The sequence below is a fragment of the Neofelis nebulosa genome, chromosome 2, assembly GCF_028018385.1.
Source record: "Neofelis nebulosa isolate mNeoNeb1 chromosome 2, mNeoNeb1.pri, whole genome shotgun sequence".
In the NCBI taxonomy this organism is placed as follows: Eukaryota; Metazoa; Chordata; class Mammalia; order Carnivora; family Felidae; genus Neofelis; species Neofelis nebulosa.
Window position 1 is genome coordinate 103,720,369 of NC_080783.1, and position 21,975 is coordinate 103,742,343.

Genomic DNA, 21,975 nt, shown 5'->3' on the forward strand with positions numbered 1-21,975 from the left:
AGTGACAATACCAAATGAGGGCAAGAAGCAAAACTCCTTAAATCTCATACGTTCCTGGTGAGAGTGCAAACTAGTATACCAGGGAAACAGTTTGGCAGTTTCTTTAAAGTTAAACATAGATTTACCATATAATCCAGCATTTCTGTTCCTGGAAATTTACCCAAGAGAAATGAAAACCTAAGTTCATATGAAGAGGTTTACACTAATGTTCCTAGCTACATTATTTATAACACCACAAAACAGAACTGCAGGTGTCCATCAGTTGGTGACAGAGGATTTATTTCCACAATCAATACTGTTCAGCAATAAAAAGAAATGAGCTATTGATAACACTAAACCATATGGATGCCTTGGCCTCACAACTTTATGCCAAGTATAAGAAGCCAAACACAAACATATTCTTTGTTTCTATTTATATGAAATTCTAGAAAACACAAATTATAGAGACAGTAGACCAGTGGTTGCCAGGAACTGAAAATAGAAGGAAGCAGTTGACTGCAGAGGGACACAAGGGAATGTTTTGAGGCGATGGAAATGTTATGTGATGATTTTGGTGGGTGGTAGTTACATAACTGACTACATTTGTCAGAACTCTCTGAATTGTTCATTGAAGTTGGTATATTTCATTATATATGTCAATTACACTTTCTACAAAGTCCATTAAAGAAAATTAAGCATCATTTAGTGTTTCATATCAAATCTTTTATATGTTTGCTATATATCATTCGCTATAATTCAAACCATGATATGTTCAGAGGAGGATATAAAGACATGGCACCTGCCTATTAGTGGACACACAAGAATGAATTATACAATTAATAACAATAAGAAAATATGTAATTAAAAGCTTCACTGTCAGTTTTCATAACAGTGAAATGGTAAATGTGCATCTTTTTTTTTAAATATGAAATTTATTGTTAAATTGGTTTCCATACAAGTATCGCCCAGTGCTCATCCCAACAGGTGCCCTCCTCAACACCCATCACCCCCCCTCCCCTCCCTCCCACCCCCCCATCAACCCTGTTTGTTCTCAGTTTTTAAGAGGCTCTTATGTTTTGGCTCCCTCCCTCTCTAACCTCTCTTCTTTGGAAATGTGCATCTTTGATTGTAATATATTTCTGATTTTACTAAAGACAATTTTAAAAATATTTTACTTTGTATTTTTATATTTTACATTTTTATATAAATTTTATATTTTATATAAATGTCAAAATTTGAAAAATTCTTTTCAGATAATATGGGATAAAATAATACAGTGATAATCTAAATTTTTCTGTAGTTTCAAAACCCTATATTGTATATACCTTTTTTATTATAAGGATTCTAGAAGAGTTTTTGACAAATTGTTTTGGACACACAAAGGATACGGTTGCTCTAGGGAAATTTTTAATGGCTCCACGATACGTGGGATGGATTTTAAAGGATGAATAGAAATTTCCTCAGTGAAGCAGGAAGTGTGGAAGAGGTAGGTGTGAATTTAAGGAATTCAGGTAGAGGTAGCAAACAGTGGCAGAGGCCGAATAGTAAGGGTATGACAAGTTGAGGAAATGAAGAGCTGTTTGGTTTGGTTTCTCTTTCAGTTGTCTTCATTGAAGACAGAAATAAGGGAACAAAAATTTAGGAAGATATTGCTTACAAGAGAAATTAGATTCCAATTGTGAAGGATCCTACATATTCTGCTAAGGAGTTGGCATATTATTTTATTGGTAAATATGTTTAGAAACAGTTTAATATTGAGAAATATAACTCACATTTCCAAGTCTTTTTTTCTTTCTTTTTTGTAAAAAAAATTTTTAATCTTTATTTATTTTTGAGAGAGAGAGGGACAGAGCATGAACAGGGGAGGGGCAGAGAGAGAGGGAGACAAGAATCTGAAGCAGGCACCAGGCTCTGAGCTGTCAGCATAGACGACTCATGAACTCAGAAACCAAGAGACTGTGACCTGAGCCAAAGTCGGACACTTAACCGACTGAGCCACCCAGGTGCCCCTTTTCTTTCTTTATGTTTTTTTAATGTTTATGTATTCTGAGGTGGGGAGGGGCAGAGAGAGAGGGAGAGAGAATCCCAAGCAGGCTCTGTGTGCTGTCAGCACAGAGCCTGACACAAGGCTCTAATCTACAAACCATGAGATCATTACCAGAGATGAAATCAAGAGTCAGATGCTTAACCAATGGAGCCACCCAGGCACCCCACATTTCGAAGTCTTTATCAAAGTACAAGTTAGGTCATGCACACACAAAAAGATGTGAATGTTTAAGATATTGATTGGAAAGTATATACTGTTCATTTTAAATTTTATTTTCAAGAATTAAACTGAATAGGGGCGCCTGGGTGGCTCAGTCGGTTGAGCGTCCAACTTCGGCTCAGGTCATGATCTCACAGTCTGTGAGTTCGAGCCCCGTGTCGGGCTCTGTGCTGACAGCTTGGAGCCTGGAGCCTGCTTCAGATTCTGTGTCTCCCCTCTCTGTGCCCCTCCCCTGCTCATGCTCTGTCTCTCTCTGTCTCAAAAATTTAAAAAACATTCAAAAAAATTAAAAAAAAAAGAATTAAACTGAATAGATGGGATTTAAAGTTGTTAAAGCTACTATATCTGAATCATCATGGAACATAAGTATTTCTTTTGATCCTCAGTATTCATGGCAGTACATACTACCACTGGGAGGACTAATTTAAAGCTATTTGACTAATTGTTGGAGACTGAGCAAAAACTGGCTTGAGAGATGAAAACTCCTGAACCCCAGCCTTACAAAGATGCCCACACTGTCATGAATTTTACTATCACTAGACATTCCACCAGGTTCCCAGCCTGAAGAGTGGAGAAAAATCCACTCCTGTTTGGAGGGCATGGTGGGGTGAGCAGAGAAGTAACCATTTTGAAACATGCTCAGAGCTTTCTTTTCTCCTTAACAAAGGTCTGCCCTCAAGGAAATCTATCTTAGCAGTACTTAACCAACATGGATTTTACCAAAGCATAACCAAAGTGGGGGAAGGAAATACCTTTTTTTAGCCCCCACTATACCTCTTGTCTCACTTAAGGAGAGGGTGAGCTGGAAAGCACTGGAGGTCAGGGCCAAGTAGCACAGACCACCAAACCACGGAGACCTAATCATGGGTTTAAGAACAATTCCTCCCCAACCCTCACTTTACTACCACATCAAAGGGCTCCTGTATGATAACAGGGGATTACAATTTAAATAACTGCCAGACTCAGACTATTTAAGAAGGAGTCTCTAGGGAAACTGAAAGCCAACAGGGGAGACAAAAGCAAGGTAACTAGAGGAAATAGCCTCACACACTTACCTCACAAAATGTTCCTTTAAAGAAACCATAATTTGATTGGTTTAGCTTCTGAAGGATTCATGCCTCCGGGCATTAGAGCAATGTGTTGGTAATTAGGGGAGTTTTACAGCTGGGTGTGCTTATTGAAAGAATGGGATGACTGGTACCACTGTCCTCTGAGGATTACTGTACACATACGAGGAGGCTATGTGCCTTCCTGAAGAGTAGCAGCAGAAGCTTAGCACTGGGAGTTGGGGGATATGGGTGGATTTCATGAAAATAATGCAACAAATAACAATAGCAATCCAGGGTCAGGGTTGCGTATATCTTTTTGAATTAGTATTTCCTTTCTATTTGGGTAAATACCCAATTGTGGAATTATTGGGTCATATGGTATTTCTATTTTTAAATTTTTCAGGAACTTCCCTACTGTTTTCCACAGTGGCTGCACCAGCTTGCATTCCCACCAGCAGTGCACAAGGGCTCCCTTTTCTCCACATTCTCACCAACATTTATTTCTTGTCTTTTTGGTTTTGGCCATTCTAACAGGTGGAAAGGGATATTGTGGTTTTGATTTGCATTTCCCTGAGGATTAGTGATGTTGAGCATCTTTTCATGTGTCTGTAGGCCATTTCGGTAGGTCTACTTTAGAAAAATGTCTATTCAGGTCCTCTTTTTTTAATAAGTTTGTTAATTAAATTTCTTTAACAAATACAGGCCTATTCAGATTGTGTATTTCTTCTTTTGTGAGTTTTGACGGATCGTGTCTTTCAAAGAATTGGCTCATTTTATTGAGATTATCAAATTTACGGGCATAGACTTCTTCATAGTATTCTTTTACTATGTTTTTTTTTAAGTTGTTGCTGTAATTCAAAAACCTTTATTTCATATTAATATAAATAAAACTTGATTTTCAGTCACTGTTTACTATGCTTTTAATTGTAGTGATACCTGCTCTTATTTTTAATATTAGTAATTTGTGTACTTTCTCTTTTTCTCTTAGTCTGGCTCAATAAGTAGAGGCTTATTGATTTTATTAAATTTTCAAAGAACTAGCTTTTGGTTTCATTGATATTCTCTGTTGGTCTGCTGTTTTCTTTTTCACTGATTTCTGCTCTACTGTTTTTCTTACTTTAGATTTAAATTGCTCTTCTTTTTGTAAAGTAGAAACTTAGATTATTGATTTTTGGTCTTTCTTCTCATATATGCATTCAGTGTCATAAAATTCCTTCTAAGTACTGCTTTTGCTGTGTGTCATGTATTTGGATGGGTTGTGTTTTCATTTTCATTTAGGTTAAATAATTTTTCATTTCTCTTGATTTCTTGTTTGATTCATGTTTTATTTATAGGTGTGTTATTTACTCTCCAGGCATTTTAGGATTTTCCAGTAGTTCTTTTTTCTACTGGATGTTCCAGTAGAAATCAGTAATTACTGATTTCTAGATTAATTCATTGTGCTTTGAGAGTAGATATTATATGATTTCTATCCTTTGAAATTTGTGAAGGTGTGTTTTATGGCTGAGAATATGGTCTATTTTAGTGAATGTTTCAAATGAGCTTGAAAAGAATATTTTTTCATGTTATAAGAAGTAATCTGTAAAGGTCAATTATATCCATTAAATTGATGATATTGTTGAGTTCAGTTATGTCTTTAATGATCTTCTATGTGCTGAATTTTTCCATTTCAGATAGAGGAGTGTTGAAGTCTCCAACTATGTTAGTTATTCATGTGTATTTCTTTGTAATTCTATCAATTTTTGCCTCTTGTAGTTTAATGCTCTGTTTTAAGGTGCATACACATTAAGGTTTCATAATGTCTTCTTGGAGAATTTACCCCTTTATCATTGTGGAATGCCCTTTATCCCTGATAACTTTATTTGCTTTAATGTCTGTTCTTTTTGAAATTATCAGAACTACTCTTTTTTTTTTTTTTTTTTTTTGATTCTTTCTTTTCTAAGATGCAGTTGATGGTGCCTGGGTGGCTCAGCCTGTTAAGTGTCTGACTTCAGCTTGGGTCATGATCTCAATGGTTCATGGTTCAAACCTCACGTAGGGCTCTGTGCTGACAGCTCGCAGTCTGGAGCCTTCTTTGGATTCTGTTCCTCCCTTTCTCTCTGACCCTCCCCTGCTCGAGCTCTGTCCATCTCTCTCTCTCTCAAAAATAAATAAACAATAAAAAAAAATTTAAGATATAATTGACATATAACATTATGTTAGTTTCAGGTGTACAAAAATGATTCAGTATTTGTATATATTGCAAAATGGTCACTACTGTAAATCTCGTCAATGTTTGTCACTACACATAATTACAATTTTTTTTTCTTGTGGTGAGAACTTTTAAGATCTGTCTTAGCAACTTTTAAATATACAATACAGTGTTATTAACTATAGTCCCCATGATGGCCATTACAACCCTACTACTCCTGCTTCTCTTGATTAGTCTTAGCATGGTGTGTGTGTATATATGTATATATACATATATATACATATATACATGTATATATACATATATACACATATATATATACACACACACACATATATATGTATTTAATTTTTTTTAATGTTTATTTATTTTTGAGAGAGAGACAGAGTGTGAGTGGGGGAGGAGCAGAGAGAGAGGGAGACACAATCTGAAGCAGGCTTCAGGCTCTGAGCTGTCAGCACAGAGCCCGATGCGGGGCTCAAACCCATGAACCATGAGACCATGACCTGAGCTGAAGTCGGACGCTTACCGACTGAGCCACCCAGGCGCCCCAGCATGGTATATTTTTATCCATCTGTTTACATTTAACCTATATATGTCTTTATATTTAAACAACATACTGTTGTATCTTGTTTTTTGATCCACTCTGACAATGTATCTTTTAATTGTTGCATTTAGCCTTTTGCCATTTTTAAAGGATTTTTGATGTTTGTATTAGTATCTGCCATATTCATTACTTTTTTTGTTTGTTGCCCTTGTTCTTTGTTTCCATTTTTGTGTTTCCCTCTTTTTCTGCCATTTGTTATTTTAATTGAGCATTTTATATGATCTCATTTTCTCTCCTTACTTAGCTTATCAGTTTTACTTCTTTTTTTACTTGTTTTAAGTGGTTGCTCTAGAGTTTGCAGTTCTGTTTACATTAGTCCAAGTCTACTTTCAAATGATAATATGCCACGTCCCAGGTAGTGTGAGTACCTTATAATGAAATAATACTAATTTCTTCCTCCTGTCCCTTGTATCATTGCTGTCAATCCTTTCACTTATTTATAAGCCTACAGAAGTATATAACTTTATATATATATAATTATACATATATGATAGGTACAGAAGCATACCTAATTGAATACATTGTTGCTTTTCTTATTTTGAAGAAAATGTTATATGTTAGATCAGTTAAGAATATGAAAAATCAAGTTTTTATTGTATTGTCACTTACTCCTTCTTCACTGTTTTACCTTTCTTTATATAGATCCAAGTTTTGGGCCTATATTAATTTTTTCTTTTAACATTTCTTGCAAGGCAGGTCCGTGGCAATAAAGTCCCCCTACTTTTATTTGAGAATGTCTTTATTTCTCATTCATTTGTTAAAGGGTAATTTCAAGAATACAAAATAAGGGGTTGGTGGTTTTTTTCTCTCAATGCGCTCTTCTTTATGGTTTTGGAGAAGTTGGATGTAATTCTTCTTACCTTTGTTCGTCTATAGGTAAGGTGTCTTTTCCTTTGGCTTCTGTCAAGATTTTTTCTTTATCTTTGATTTTCTGTAACTTAAAAGTGATATGCCTAGGTGTGTTTTTTTAGGCATTTATCCTGTTGGTGTTCTCTTGAGCTTTCTTGATCTGTGCTTTGATGTTTGGTGTTAATTTAGGGAAATTCCTTAGTTATTTTGGTTTCAGACATTTCTTCTGTTACTTTGTTCTCCTTCTGGTATGTTCATTACCATATGTTACTGTTTATTGCATCTTTTGTAGTTGTCCCACAGTTCTTGGATAGTCTGTTCTTTTTACATCCTTTTCTCTTTGCTTTTTGGGTTTGGGGTATTTTACTGATATATCCTCTATCTTAGAGATTATTTCCTCAGCTTTGTCAAGTGTACTAATAAGGTCATGAAATGTATTGTTTCTGTTACAGTGTTTTTTACCCATAGCATTTTCTTGAAGTTCTTTCTTATGATTTCCATCTCTGTACTTACATTGCCCATTTGTTCTTATATGCTTTTTACTTTATTCTTTAGAGTCCTTAGTATATTAATTGTAGATGTTTTAAATTCCCAGTCTGATCATCCCAGCGTCTCTTCCATGTCCGGTTCTGTTCTGTTTCTTCACATCGTGTTTTTGCCTTTTGGTATGCCTTGTAACTTTTTCTTGATAACCAGATATGGTATTTTAGTTAAAGGAACTGCTGTAAATAGGCTCTTAGTAATGTTGTCAGGTGTCGGGGAAAGGCAAGTGTACTGTATCCTATGAAAAGCCCTCAGTGTTTTAGTGAGCCTGTGCCTCTAGACTGTGAGCCTCACAAGTGTTTCTCGTTTTTTTTCTCCCTGCTAGGTGGGATAGAATGGTTAGAGTGAGCTGGAGTTGGTTTGGCTTCCCCAGGCTAGTTAAGCTTTGGTAGTAGTACCCCAGCAGGTTAGGATTTGTCTAACTAGTTACTCCTGAAGGACCTTATTAAGAACAGAGTGCTCTGGTGTATTTTAAGATGGTTCCTTTTCCCCTTCTCTTGCTGGAAACCCAAGGATATTTTTCTCTGACATGTACCTTGAGAACCTGATGGAACTCCTAGAGGTAAATCTTAACAATATTGCAGGAGCCCCCTGTATGACTGGGTGCCTCTGGAGTTTTTAACTCTGGAAGTTGGCTACACGGAGCCTCCAACAATTCTTAAATTACGGTTCAGGTTTTACTGCCTTGGCACTGGTTCGTCTGGCAGTTTCTGCTCGTGAGTCTCTGCTCTGGTAAGCTGCAGCTCTCTGCATGCACTTGTTGGTCTCAGGCCTTGAGGGTAGCAGTTTGCCCTGTGCCCTCCTGTCTCTTATGGAGCCAAGAAGAGTTGTTGGTTTTTCAGTCTGTTGAGCTTTGTACTTAATACATTGGAGTGGTGATTTCTGAGTTCCTTACAGAACCAGAAAACTACTTGTAGTTTTAAAAAGTAAATAACTATGTTGTTGGTATATCTTGAAATTTTAATTTGTGATATGTGTTTTTATGTATTTCTCTAGAGCTGAAAATTAGAAAATGTATAGTTCACAGCAAATGTTCTGATAAAACTTTATTCAATTGAGTATATAGATTCTAATTATTTTTCATGAAGCACCAGAATCTTTAGATTATTTATGTAATGTGTGTATATATGATTAAATGTTCAGAGGCTACTATATATACAGCTAAAAGATTATTTTTTGAATTATTTTCTTAAGTTACTGTTTTTATCTTCATTCAGTATTATAAACACTCCAATTCATTCTTTTTATCCAGGTTGAAGATTGTAAAAATTTCTTTTAAGTGCAAACAGTTTTTTATTCAACTTAGAAAAGAATTGGTGAGTGATGATCTTAATCATTATTAATATAAATGAATATATTTATAAAACTATTTGTATAAATATAAATAACATTTATATAAACAAATAGTATTTATATAAGCGAAGTCTTCAGAAATGAAGTCATTCGTGGCCAGACTCTCAGTGTGAGGTTGATAACTGCCCACCGATTTAGTTAATTCACATTTTATGACAGTGTTTATTTCCCCAGTGTTACTGTGGTACTGATTTAAAAAGTTCTTCTAAATAACCATTCTGCTCTCTTTTGAACTTTGAAACTGATCTCAATTGTGATGTTCATTGTCAGTTGCCAGGGTCTAGTCATGAAGGTGGTAACTGAGCATTTTATATGTTCTTCTTCTTTTTTTTTTTTTTTTTTTTTTAACTGATCTATAACACTTTCTTTCATATATATGCTCATTTCATTTTAGGGAAACTGAGTGTTTAGTTTTGTTTCTAGTTCATGAATGTATAGTACATTTCCTCCCTTTGTGTGAATGGTGGTGTCCTTTTGTATATTAAATACAACACATTGAGTTGTCATGGGAAAGAATTTCATCTTGTAAATGATTTTCTCTATTTAATCAAATTAAACTAATTTTATCCTTTGACTTAAATTATTTCTTGCAAATTATAACAAATGAATGCAGATTTCAAGGGAGTTGTATGTGTGTGTAAAATGTATTTGAAATCTTAAAAATATTTGAATCAACTGTATTTTATCAGCAACTATGATTTCCCTTTTATCCTCACAAAATATGAAAGTTTTTTTCTATAGAGTTTTATTGAAACACACAGAAAAGTGTATAAATATTAAGTATAGTGTTTGGTAAGTATGTAATAATATATCATGTTAATATGTAGAATGTTACTGTCACCTTGGTTTTATTGCTGATGGATCTGATGCTCATTTGCTGTCATTAACCTTTCTGAAAGGTAAATACTGATCACCATGGATTAGTTTGCCTATTTTTGAACTTTAAAAAATGAATCATACATAATGTTCTCCTGTTGTGTACCTTCTAACCTTAACATTATGAGATTCATCCATACTGTTGCACATAGCAGTACTTTGTTCTGTTGCTACATGGTGTTCCGTTGATTGAATATACCATAAATTATTTATTCTTATGTTAGTGGATACTTTTGGCATTTCCAGGTTGTGACTATTACAACTAATGCTGCTAATGAACATTTTTGTATATGTTTCAAATCTTACCTGGAAGCCTCTACTTCTCTAAAATACTTTACTTTAAATCATTATATTGGTAGAAGGCAATGTAGAAGTCAACTTTCTAATTTTTTCCCATTAATAGTACTATTGTTACTACTAATAGTCGTTGTGGTATTTAACATTTATTGAGGTCTTACTCTGTGTCTGATAATCACACAATCATTTTCATAGCATTTAATCCTCAAACCATTCTGTGAGGTAGTATATCATTTAGGAATGTATTTAGCCACAGATATTATCAACAAAAGTCATCTAACAACTGATCTGAGACTGTATATGGTCGTAGTCTGTAGAATGTCGTTTTGTTAATGCTTTCTCTCAGGAACATCTTTTTAAATACCCACACTTTATAGAAACTACTTATCTCTTTTTTTAAAAAAAAATTTTTTTTCAACGTTTTTTATTTTATTTTTGGGACAGAGAGAGACAGAGCATGAACGGGGGAGGGGCAGAGAGAGAGGGAGACACAGAATCGGAAACAGGCTCCAGGCTCCGAGCCATCAGCCCAGAGCCTGACGCGCGGCTCGAACTCACGGACCGCGAGATCGTGACCTGGCTGAAGTCGGACGCTTAACCGACTGCGCCACCCAGGCGCCCCAAAACTACTTATCTCTTAATACAACATTTTATGTCTATTGTTTACAAAATGTGGATTTTGTTATAATTTGTTACAGATTGTCCGAGTACAATTGGTAGAAAGCCAGAATCACACAGACTTTTTGAAGTATGCAAAGTGTCAAAAAAGGTAGAATATAAATGATTCTTAGATGTTGCTTCTGCAGAGTATTGCTGTGTAATGCTCTGTTTGAGACCTAATCAATATTCATGGCATATGGTACAGCATGTAAACTACTTGTTAGTGCATACAAAGCCACTGTTAAGCACAGTTAAAATTTTTTTGGTGATCAAGAAGTGGTATTTTAAGCATATTATCTTCTAAAATAGTAGTTTAATATTTATTTTTAAAAAATTTTTTTTAATGTTTATTTTTGAGAGAGAGAGAGAGAGATAGAGCGTGAATGGTAGAATACAGAGAGAGAGGGAGACACAGAATCTGAAGCAGGTTCTGAACAATCCATGCTCCGAGTTGTCAGCACAGAGCCCGACATGGGGCTCGAACTCATAGACCGCGAGATCACGACCTGAGCCTAAGTCAGCCGCTCAACCGACTAAGCCACCCAGGCACCCCAGTAGTTTAATATTTATATGTGGGCATCTTACTATATTTTAGTTATGGAAATGCTATCATACCTTTTGATAGGCAAACATTTCTTTAACAAGGCATAGAAAACCTTAAAAGAAAAGATCAGTAACTTGGACTGTGTTAAAATTAAGAACTGTATTCATCAAAAGATAGCATGAAGGGAGTGAAATAGCACAATGTATATCTATAATACACACGTACCCACATCCTTGGTTATATATCCAACCCAGTCTAAAGATACGCTACTGACTTGAACAGATACTTCAGAAATGAAGACAGCCACGTGGCCAGTAATGTGAGAAGGTGTTGAACCTCTGTGATCGTCAGGGGAGTACAAATTGTAACCAAAATGTGATACTTCTACACATCCACAGGAATAGTGTAGAGAAGAGATTGATAAGCCAGTGGTTGGTGAGTTAGAGGATATACGGCCGGTGGGAGGGAGTATATATTGATCTGACTGTTTTGGAAAACTGTTGGGCATTATCTACTAAAGATGAACACGCATATCTTATCCAACAACAGAAATGTACACACATGTGCATCAGACCACATACAGGAATATACATAGCAATATTTTTATATCCTGAAACTGGAAAAACAAAGTATCTGTCGACAACAAGTGGATAAACTGACATATTCATATGATAGCATATTACACAGAATGAAAATTACTGTTTCACAACCATATGGATGGATATAGAAACAGAATACTAAAAAGAAATCAAGCCTTAAGACACATATGTATGATTCCATGTATATAATTTAGTTCAAAAACAGGCATAACTAATCTGTAGTGATAAAAGTCAGAAGAGTGATTACCTTTGCAAAGATAATCTGGTAGAAAGGGGAGATACTTCAGAGTTGCTAGTAATAGTCCATTTCTTGTTCTGGTTGGAAGTTAAATGGTTGCATTCATTGTGTGAATACCAGAGCTATACACTTAGAACATGTGTGACTTACTAGATGTAGTTTGCTTCAGTAAAACCATTTAAAAAGTAATTTGTGCCAAACTTTTAGAGAAAAATTAAGGAAATGCTTCTCTTATGTTGCTACTTATTTTTTTTTTAAATTTTTTTTTTTTTCAACGTTTTTTATTTATTTTTGGGACAGAGAGAGACAGAGCATGAACGGGGAGGAGCAGAGAGAGAGGGAGACACAGAATCGGAAACGGGCTCCAGGCTCCGAGCCATCAGCCCAGAGCCTGACGCGGGGCTCGAACTCACAGACTGTGAGATCGTGACCTGGCTGAAGTCGGACGCTTAACCGACTGCGCCACCCAGGCGCCCCATGTTGCTACTTATTTTAAAATTTGAGTTCCATAATAGTGTTTATAAGTGCTGAATATTCCTATGTACTTGCAGTCTACACAGATATACAAATTTTTAGATGGTTTTAAAAGGTGTACGTATCTTATAGTTTATGTTCCAGGATTATATTTTGAAATTGAATTATAGCTAGTAAGCTTTAAAAACAGATATATATCCAATTTTAAACTTATTTGTAGCTATATTGTAAAATAAAAGTTCCTAAGAGTTGTAATATTACTGACTGAGGTGAGGTCCACATTTTGCAAACCTTTCCATTTATTTTACTGCCTTTTTATTGGATAAACAAAAAAGGGGCTGTGCTACAGGGATTAGTCGTTTGTAAGTCTAGAATGTTTATCTGTAAAAAGTAAACTAAATGGAGCATTAGATCCTGATGTTTTCCTGGTATTCTCTGCATTTTGTCATTTACTACAGCACGAATCTAGAGAAACGTTATTGGGATTTAATATGGTGAATTACAGAGCATGCAAAAATTTGTGGAAAGCATGTGTAGAACATCACACATTCTTCCGTTTGGACAGACCGCTTCCACCTCAAAAGAACTTTTTTGCACATTATTTTACATTAGGTTCAAAATTCCGGTACTGGTAAGTATTGCTTATGCACTAATGCTTTATTATTGGATTTTTCCTCACTGTAAAATAAACGTGTATTTTATTGAGTCATAGAATGTTTATTATTTATACACCCTACCGAGTCAGAATCTCTGTGGCGGCGTGTGGCCCCTTTGTCTATATCAACCAAAAGTTTAAAGGTTCTTGTGCCATATGGGAGAAACCTCTTCCATTGACTATAATTTTGATCATTATTCTCAAAGGTAAATCAATGATATTTAATTATTTACATTCTAGACATCTATAATTTCCATTATGTCTTTGTTAAACATTTACAAGAAAACTTTTCTTTGTTCTAAGACACCTTTATTTGTAAAAGCAAAGGTATCTTCTGCATGAACATGTAATTTCTTGGTTTCCCTCACTATCCAAAAGTAGAATGTCCCTGTAAAACCTTTCATAAGCCAAATGGCATACATGAAGAAGCCATTACCATTAATCTATAATGGTAAACTTTTTTAGCATTCTCAGACCCCCAAAATTACCTCTCACAGGCTTTTCTTTTACCTGAGGACACATCTTGCTATTGAATACACAAAATAAATCAAGATAAAGCACAGATGCTCACAGACACAGTTCAGAGCGTTGGTGGCTTACTGCTGAGATGCTGAGTGTACTCCCTGGGAAGGAACTTGGGGCAGGGGACGGGGGCAGTCTCGCTGCTTGCGGGGTGTGCTGCCTCTTCAGTGGCTCGCTGCAGAACAGATGCTGAGTGTTGGGTTTTCCTTATATTGTACAAGCATAGTGGCGTGACACAAGCTTACAAAAAGCAGGGGATACCTGTACTTTGCTTTTTTATGTATGAGTTTGTTGAACCCTTTATTATAAAGAGTTCAAAACAGCTGTTCTGCAAAAATTACATTTAGTCATTGAACAATAACCCCAAATTTCTTTTCCTAAAACTGTCTTATTACTATTTTATCTTTTCCTAAAAGAAACAGTACTTTGGGGGATAATTCTAAATTTGGAGAAATTCTGATTAATTTTGCCTCTGGAATTCTTACAAGACTCAGGAAAGCTAGTTTTTAAGTGCAGCCTGGTAAGAATCAGGTAGAAAAAGTCATCCGTAATCTCTGCTAAAACAATTGTTATCCATTTTTGTTTCTGCTTCATAAAATAATATTTTCCATCTTCAGTAAATAAAACCTTTCATCATTACGTGTTAGATTAATTCATGTTATATATTCATGCAGAAAATATTTAGATGTGGTACAAAAAAGATTTGTATTGTAAATCTCAGAATTTATAAATGCCAGTTTGTAATCTCAGAAAAAATAACAGCATAAAGCTTAGTACAGGATATACTATTAAAAATATATGCTCCCCCGCCCCCAGAGCAACCCCCAAATTCAGTAGCAACACTTAAACAGAATTAGGAAATTTGTAGCTACAAAAAAAGGTACAGCAGATTCTTTTTTTTTTTTTTTTTTTTAACGTTTTATTTATTTTTGAGACAGAGAGAGACAGAGCATGAACGGGGGAGGGGCAGAGAGAGAGGGAGACACAGAATCGGAAGCAGGCTCCAGGCTCTGAGCCATCAGCCCAGAGCTCGACGCGGGGCTCGAACTCACGGACCACGAGATCGTGACCTGAGCTGAAGTCGAACACTTAACCAACTGAGCTATTCAGGCACCCCTCAAATTTTTTAATAGATGTAAAGCAGTTCAGGTTTTCTCTTTCTTCTCAGTAAGCTTTGGTAGTTCATGTTTTTCAAGGAATTTATCTGTTTTCTCTAAGTTGTTGAATTTTTTGGCATAAAGTTTATAGTATTCTTTTTAATATCTCTAGAATCTGTAGTAATATCATTTCTTTCATTCTTGATTTTGGTAACTTGTACCTTCTCTCTTCTCTTTCCTTGATCTGTCTTTGCTAGAGGTTTATCAGTTTGGATTAAAAACTCTTAAACAGGGCACCTGGGTAGCTCAGTCGGTTAAGCATTTGACTCTTGATTTTGGCTCAGGTCATGATCCCGGGGGGTCGTGGGATAGAGCCTGGGATCGGGCTCCGTGCTGAGTGTGGAGCCTGCTTAAGATTCTTTTTCTCTCTCTCTCACCCTCTGACTTTCTTCCCCACCTGACTTACACATGCTTTCTCTCTCTCTAAAATAAGTAGAAAACAAAAAACTTTTAAACATTGTTAATGCCAAATAAAACTTTATTCAGGCTTATGTGTAGCTGGGAGTCACCCTTTGTCTACCAAGTCTTCAAGGGAAAAAAAGTGACTGAAAAATCTTAAACTTACCAGTTTGCCATTCAAGTCTAAAGTCAATAAACATTATCAAATATACAAAACCTCAGGGAATATAACGTCTGTGAGCCCATCTAAAAAATAATGCTTTTTTAGGGGCTCCTGGGTGGCTCAGTCGGTTAAGTGTCCGACTTTGGCTCAGGTCATGATCTCGCGCTCTGTGAGTTCAAGCCCTGCATCAGGCTCTGTGCTGACAGCTCAGAGCCTGGATCCTGCTTTGGATTCTGTGACTCCTCCCATCTCTCTGCCCCTCCCCTGCTCATGCTCTGGTCTCTCTCTGTCTCTCAAAAAATAAATAAATGTTAAAAAAAAAAATTTTTTTTTAAATAATGCTTTTTAAAAAGATTTTATTTTTGGGTGATCTCTACCCCCAATGTGGGGCTGTAACTCACAGCCCTGATATCAAGAGTCACAAGCTCCTCTGACTAAGCCAGCCAGGTGCCCTCTAAAAATGTTTTAATAATAAAATTAACCCACAAGAGATAAGTCAACATGACTCAAGAAGAATCTTGGTAAAAGAACTAACAATGATGCTTAAGTCCTTTAAATATAGACCTAATCCTTGACAACTGTCAGAATTATGACTATAGAACAGAATTAAAATGCTATAAACTTTGATAAAGTGAAAATAACAATAGAACTAAGAAAACAAGAGAGTAGTCAAAGTACAAGAAACCATGTTAGCAAAAATTAAATGGTAACAACACCAACTCCTTAAGCGTGCCCTGGTCTGTCTTTCTTACCATGTATATACATGTATTTATGAGTGGCAGTCTTTTTCTTCTTTCAGTTCAAGGGAAATTAGTTTAATACTGTTTTCATGAAAAGTGGCGTATATCGCATAATCACATAGTTAATAGAATTATGTCCATTTTTGTAGCATTTTCTACATATATAGAGAGTTTTAGAATGATTTTTACCACTCATAATGGAGATTATTTCTTAGGGATAAGACTGGCTAAATTTTTTTTTTAAATCTTTTTGTTATGTGTTTCTGTATTGCTGAAATTACCTATAATGAGCCTGTATTCTCTTACCAATCAGCATTTTCTCATTGTTTAAAGATAACTATCCTGCTGTCAGAATTTGGTATTCTTAGATTATGGTATATTCATGTTGTTCTAGTAATAATACTAAACTCCTAATGAACCATATTATGGATAATATAAAATATAAACCTTTAATTGCTCCATCGTATTTCAATTTTTTTAAAAGTTTTATTTATTTAAGTAATCCCTACACCCCATGTGGGGCTCGAACTCATGACCCTGAGATCAAAAGTCACATGCCTTTTTGACTGATACAGCCAGGCCCCCCCCCATATTTCAGTTTTATCTTTATGTTTTTATTATGAAATTCAAGTTGTTAATCCAGCCTTTTGAGTAATAGTGTCTCATTTGAGTCCTCTTCGGTGGTAAATTAATGTATCAGGGAAACAGAAAGTCTTTTTGATTTTTCTAATAAAAGCAATTTAATTAAGGGAGTTGGTTACACAGGTATTAGGCTGGCAAAGCAAAAGTGAGAAAGAGGGTTATAGTGAAGTAACCAGGAGGAATGGATAATGCTTAAAGATCAGAAGCTTGTGTTACATCTAGGCTGGAGTCCATAAGCCTAGACCTGCTACTCCACTGTTAGAACCACTGTCACTGTCAGTTCTGGATCTGCCCAATAGGTGCTGCTTTGACCAGGGGTGGTATATAACATTGACAAGGTGTGATTTCTCTTAGTGTCCTATTCCCACTTCTGTTACGGCAGCTGCCAGCATTTGTCAGTCTCTGGCTTTTGACTTATGTTTACTTTTTTTCTGATGGGAGATCAGAAAGTAGAGTAAGAGAAAGCCAGCTTACAAAGGAATCTAGAAAATAGTTTGCTGACTGGGAGCCTCCTATGAAACTTTGTGGATCATGGAAGAACAGGATTGAAGCCCATGACAGCTCAGTTAACATTAAATTAAATTAGTGTGTATAAGTAAACCATACATGTTTATAGTTGTAAAAGTTAAGTTTTGTTTGTAGTCCTTTCAGACTTTAAAAAATATATCCAAAGCACTTAAAAAAATTTTTTTTAATGTTTTATTTATTTTTGACAGAGAGAGAGACAGAGCATGAGCTGGGGAGGGGCAGAGAGAGAGAGGGAGACCCAGAATCCGAAGCAGGCTCCAGGCTCTGAGCTGTCAGCACAGAGCCAGACGTGGGGCTCGAACCCACTAACCGCAAGATCATGAGCTGATCTGAAGTCAGATGCTCAACCGACTGAGCCACCCAGGCGCCCCTATCCAAAGCACTTTTAAAAAAATGTTTATTTATTTATTTTGAGGGAGAAAGCATGAGCAGGGGAGGAGCAGAGAGTAAGGAAGAGAGAGAATCCCAAGCAGGCTCCGCTGTATCAGTGCAGAGCCTGACACTGGGCTCAATCCCACGACTGTAAAGCACTTTTTAATCATCAAAATGATCAATAATCTTATGATTGAGGTAGGAATGGCGGCATGACAGGTGTTTATCTGGACACGGTCCTGTCTATACTGAGTATGCATTAAATAAAGATTTCTGTCTGTCATAATAAACAGTGGTTAGAAATACTAGAACTATTGTAATACTTACAATATTGAAATATTATTTAGGCTAAGAGATGGAATTTGGAATATTAAACGATTTATTATTTCCTCCATGAACGTACCCAAACACACATCTTTATTATCTCTGTTCCAAAATATCCAAGGGATTAAAATCATTGTTCTAATGCGGAAATAGAAAACAATAATGAACCTCAACTCATTACCTTGTTCACAATTGCAAGTATAGTTTATCCTTCTTAGAGGAAATATATTTTCTTAAGAAACTTCAACGTACCTAAGTTTAAAAATCATGGTTATGTTTTGGACTTTTCCTTTAAAACAGCAACAGATAGAGGCCTCTGGGTGGCTCACTGGGTTAAGTGTCTGACTTCAGCTCAGGTCATGATCTCACGGTTTGTGAGTTCAAGCCTGTTGTGGGACTCTGTGCTGACAGCTCAGAGCCTGGAGCCTGCTTTGGATTCTGTGTCTCCCTCTCTCTCTGTTCCTCCCCTGCTTGCACTCTGTGTGTCTTTCTCTCAAAAATAAATATTTAAAAAAATTTTTTGAACTTCAACAGATAGACCATTCTGTTCACATTTATCTATACTTATTTATGGAAGATGATCTTAAAATTGTTTGCTTTGCTTTGGAAACCTACGTCTGGCTGCTTTTATATGAATTAGATATCTACAAATGTAAATGGTTCTATTTGATACACTAGACATTTATGTCTGTTCACACTTAAATAATATGATGTGTCAAGTAGCAAATTCTCTGAAAACCAAGTTTTTAGTAACGCATAAGTTCTGAACACCTTGGTTTACCATAGAGGAGGCTCTATTTCCATGCATAAACTGTGTGCCTGCTAGACAATTCAGCTTCAAGGCAAATTGTAGTGCCCAACTCCCAGTGATTTTTCAATCCTTAGTTCCTCCCTGTTTATGAAAGTCCAGAGATGCCTGTGTCTGGACAAGGAAGGATTTGAGAATATAACCAGTCTTTGTATCTGTGATCGTTACCAGTAGACAAGGAAGAAAAGCCCAAGGAAAGAGCAGCTTTTTAAGATTCCCTGTGTTCTCCTTCATTAAGGAGTAGTAGAGACACTAGCTAAACCACAGACGAACCTGTGGGGTGAGAGTGACAGTCATTCTCAAATAAAAGAAGTATCTAAAAATGAAGTGTCTGTGGAACACATCTTTTTGTTCATTAATTGGAAGAGCTATAAATAAGCTTCATCCATTCAGGTAGAGCTGGAATTCAGTCCATTCATTTCTTCTCTGCTCCCTTTTCTCTGCTACAAATTTGTCTCTTATGAAGTTGTAATATAATCATGTTGTATGTTGTTATTTTATCTTATGATTCTCCTTAAGGTTTTATTATTGTGCATGTTTATATATTTCAGTGGGAGAACTGAAGTCCAGTCAGTTCAGTATGGCAAAGAAAAAGCAAATAAAGACAGGGTATTTGCAAGGTAAGCTGCCTCTATTTCAGTGTTTGAATTTTTTTAAAAGAAAGATTAAAATTACTAAAAACTCTTTTTCCAGATGTGATTACAGAATTATCACATGATCCTTTATTTAATTAAACAATAAATTATGTTGAGGGAGTAATGAAATAATTTGTCTAGTTTATTCATTGCCCCCCCCCACATTATTTTAATGTGAGCTAAATTAACCCTGTATCAAGCATTGTAGTTCTGACCAGGCTGAATCAAATACTATGTTATTCATGTAACATATTTGGGAAAGTTTATTTCCTTTATTATTTTAACATTTTTGAAAAACATAATGATTAATTTCATGTATTATTCAGCCCATTTCCATTTTTTTTACATCATCTTGTTAAGAAAAGTTAATTTTGGAGGAGTGCCATTTAGTTATCTTCTTATTTTTAGGAGCTATTGTTTTCAAGCAAGTTGAAACAACATGATGAAGTTTATGTTTTAGAAAATAGTTTTATGAGCAATGATGGAGAATGGATTGGAAGTAAGGACCCGGTGCTAAGAGACCAATTAGGTTATTGCAGTAATCCCAGTAAAAATAATGAAGGCCTGACCTAAAACATTGGTGATGAAATGGAGACTAGGGGCCAAATTTGAGGAATATTTTGCAGGTAGAACTAACAGAAGTTGTTAAATCACTTAGATGGAGGTGTGTTAGAGATAGGAGTATCTGGAGAGACCGTCAGATTTGAGTGACAGAAATGGACAAAGGGATACAGGAAAGAGAACAAATTTGTAACGGAAAAAGTAGTTAACCTGGCACAAGTCTAGTTTGAGATTCGTGAGCAGCAGTCTAACAGGATTATCCAATAAGTGGGAGGGAGGAAGAGTGACCAAATCGGTGGCAGCAAATATTTATTGAGGACCTACTCTTCTGAGCGTGTGTCAGGTCCTGGGAATAGAATGAAGAATGGGACATACGTCTTAGCCCCCTGGAACTTAAATTCTGATTGGTGCAACAGATATCTAATGCAAGTAATGGACTGAGCCAGTGCAAGGCCGTGGAGCTGAAGCCTGCTTGTCATGTTTGAGGAAGAGTAGGCAGGCCAGTAAGGGAGCAGCAGTAGAGAACATGTTAGGGAGGTAAGCAGCAGCCAGAACTTGTATGACCCCATGTTCAAAATAGTAAGGACTTTGCATTTAAGGGAAAGCCAGTGGGGACTGAGAGCATTGAAGAGATATAAAGGGACTTGGACTTTTAAGAGTCTGGCAGAGTTGTTTTGTTTTATAGTGGTAATCTGAAGTATTTACAAATACCGTGATTTCTAGGATTTGCTTCAGAATCATTGGGGTGAGAGGGTTCAGGTAAATGTAGGGACGAATGAAACAAGGTTGACCGTAATGATAATTGTTGAACCTGGGTCCTGAATGCAGTGTTTATTAAATTATTCCCTCTACTTTTGTTTATATTTAAAGTGTTCCATAGTAAAAATATGGGGGGTTAGGGGATCACTCTGGCTGCTGTGAGAGAATCAGTTGTATGGGCATGTGAGTGGAAAGAGGATAACCAGTTAACCTAAAAGTGGCTAACATTTATTTTGTATTTATCTGGGCCAGGGAATTTTTGTGTAGTATCTCACAGTCCCCATAGTTCAGTGAGGTAAATCCCATTACAGATGAGAAAACTGAGCACAGCACATTTGAATAATTTACCTGAAGTATTAAGGGATTCTCACACAGGCCTCCCTGTTCTTAGCCACACTTTTACCCTCTACAGAATAGGTTTGCTGTTCTGCATGAGATAGGTGAACGCTTGGCTGCTCTGTCTCAGAGATGTGAGAGACGACCTTTATTGTCTGTCTCCCCCACTCGAATGCAGACTATATGAGGGTGGGAGTTTTATCTGTTTTTTTCACTCCACTAGACCCAGATCTTTTAATAATGTGTGCAGTATGGTAGATGGCTTTTAAATGAAGCATGTTTTTTCAGTGGAAATGGCTTACAGAGGATAAGTCCTTAAAGAGTTCATGTGTTTGGTATCTCCTGTCATAGGAGGCATAAGAGTTTTAATAAATTTTAATGAGAAATTTTTGCTTTGGCTTTTATTTTAATTTTACCCTTAGCCTTTATCAAAAAGACCTTCCTGTTTTGTGTTTCTAGAGTAAAAGGAGTTTTTGGTTTTTTTCTTTTCTCCAAAAGTAAAAATTGTTTTATTGTTTTTTTTCTGCTCATATAAGTGATACTTCATTATTTGTTAAAATTCCAAATGCCAGTAATTTTACCTGGCAGGGGAGATAACCATGATTGCAGAGATGGTTCTCTCCGGGAGAGGCTTGTCCATTGTGCTCAGGCCATTCTGATTCCTGCAGTTCCCCCAAACGTGGGAAACTCAACCGTGTTCGAGGTTTCCCCTGTCTAAAATAAAGAAAAGAAAAATAAATAAATTAAAATTCCAACATGCCAAATAACATAAAAAAAATTATGACACAATACAATTACGTTGTAATAGGCTCTGTGCTGACAGCTCAGAACCTGGAGCTTGCTTCAGAT

At 36.1% G+C, this 21,975-nt stretch overlaps 1 protein-coding gene across 13 annotated transcripts in view; it reads left to right on the forward strand.

Annotated features, from left to right (window-relative positions):
- PTPN4 (protein tyrosine phosphatase non-receptor type 4) overlaps positions 1 to 21,975 on the forward strand; it is a 217,266-nt gene that overhangs the window by 136,410 nt on the left and 58,881 nt on the right. For all 13 annotated transcript variants that reach the window (XM_058715513.1, XM_058715518.1, XM_058715517.1 and 10 more), the window contains 3 exons: positions 8,737 to 8,800; positions 12,984 to 13,156; positions 19,387 to 19,455. In XM_058715513.1, coding sequence (XP_058571496.1) covers positions 8,737 to 8,800; positions 12,984 to 13,156; positions 19,387 to 19,455 — 306 coding nt within the window. The remainder of the gene's footprint in view (positions 1 to 8,736; positions 8,801 to 12,983; positions 13,157 to 19,386; positions 19,456 to 21,975) is intronic.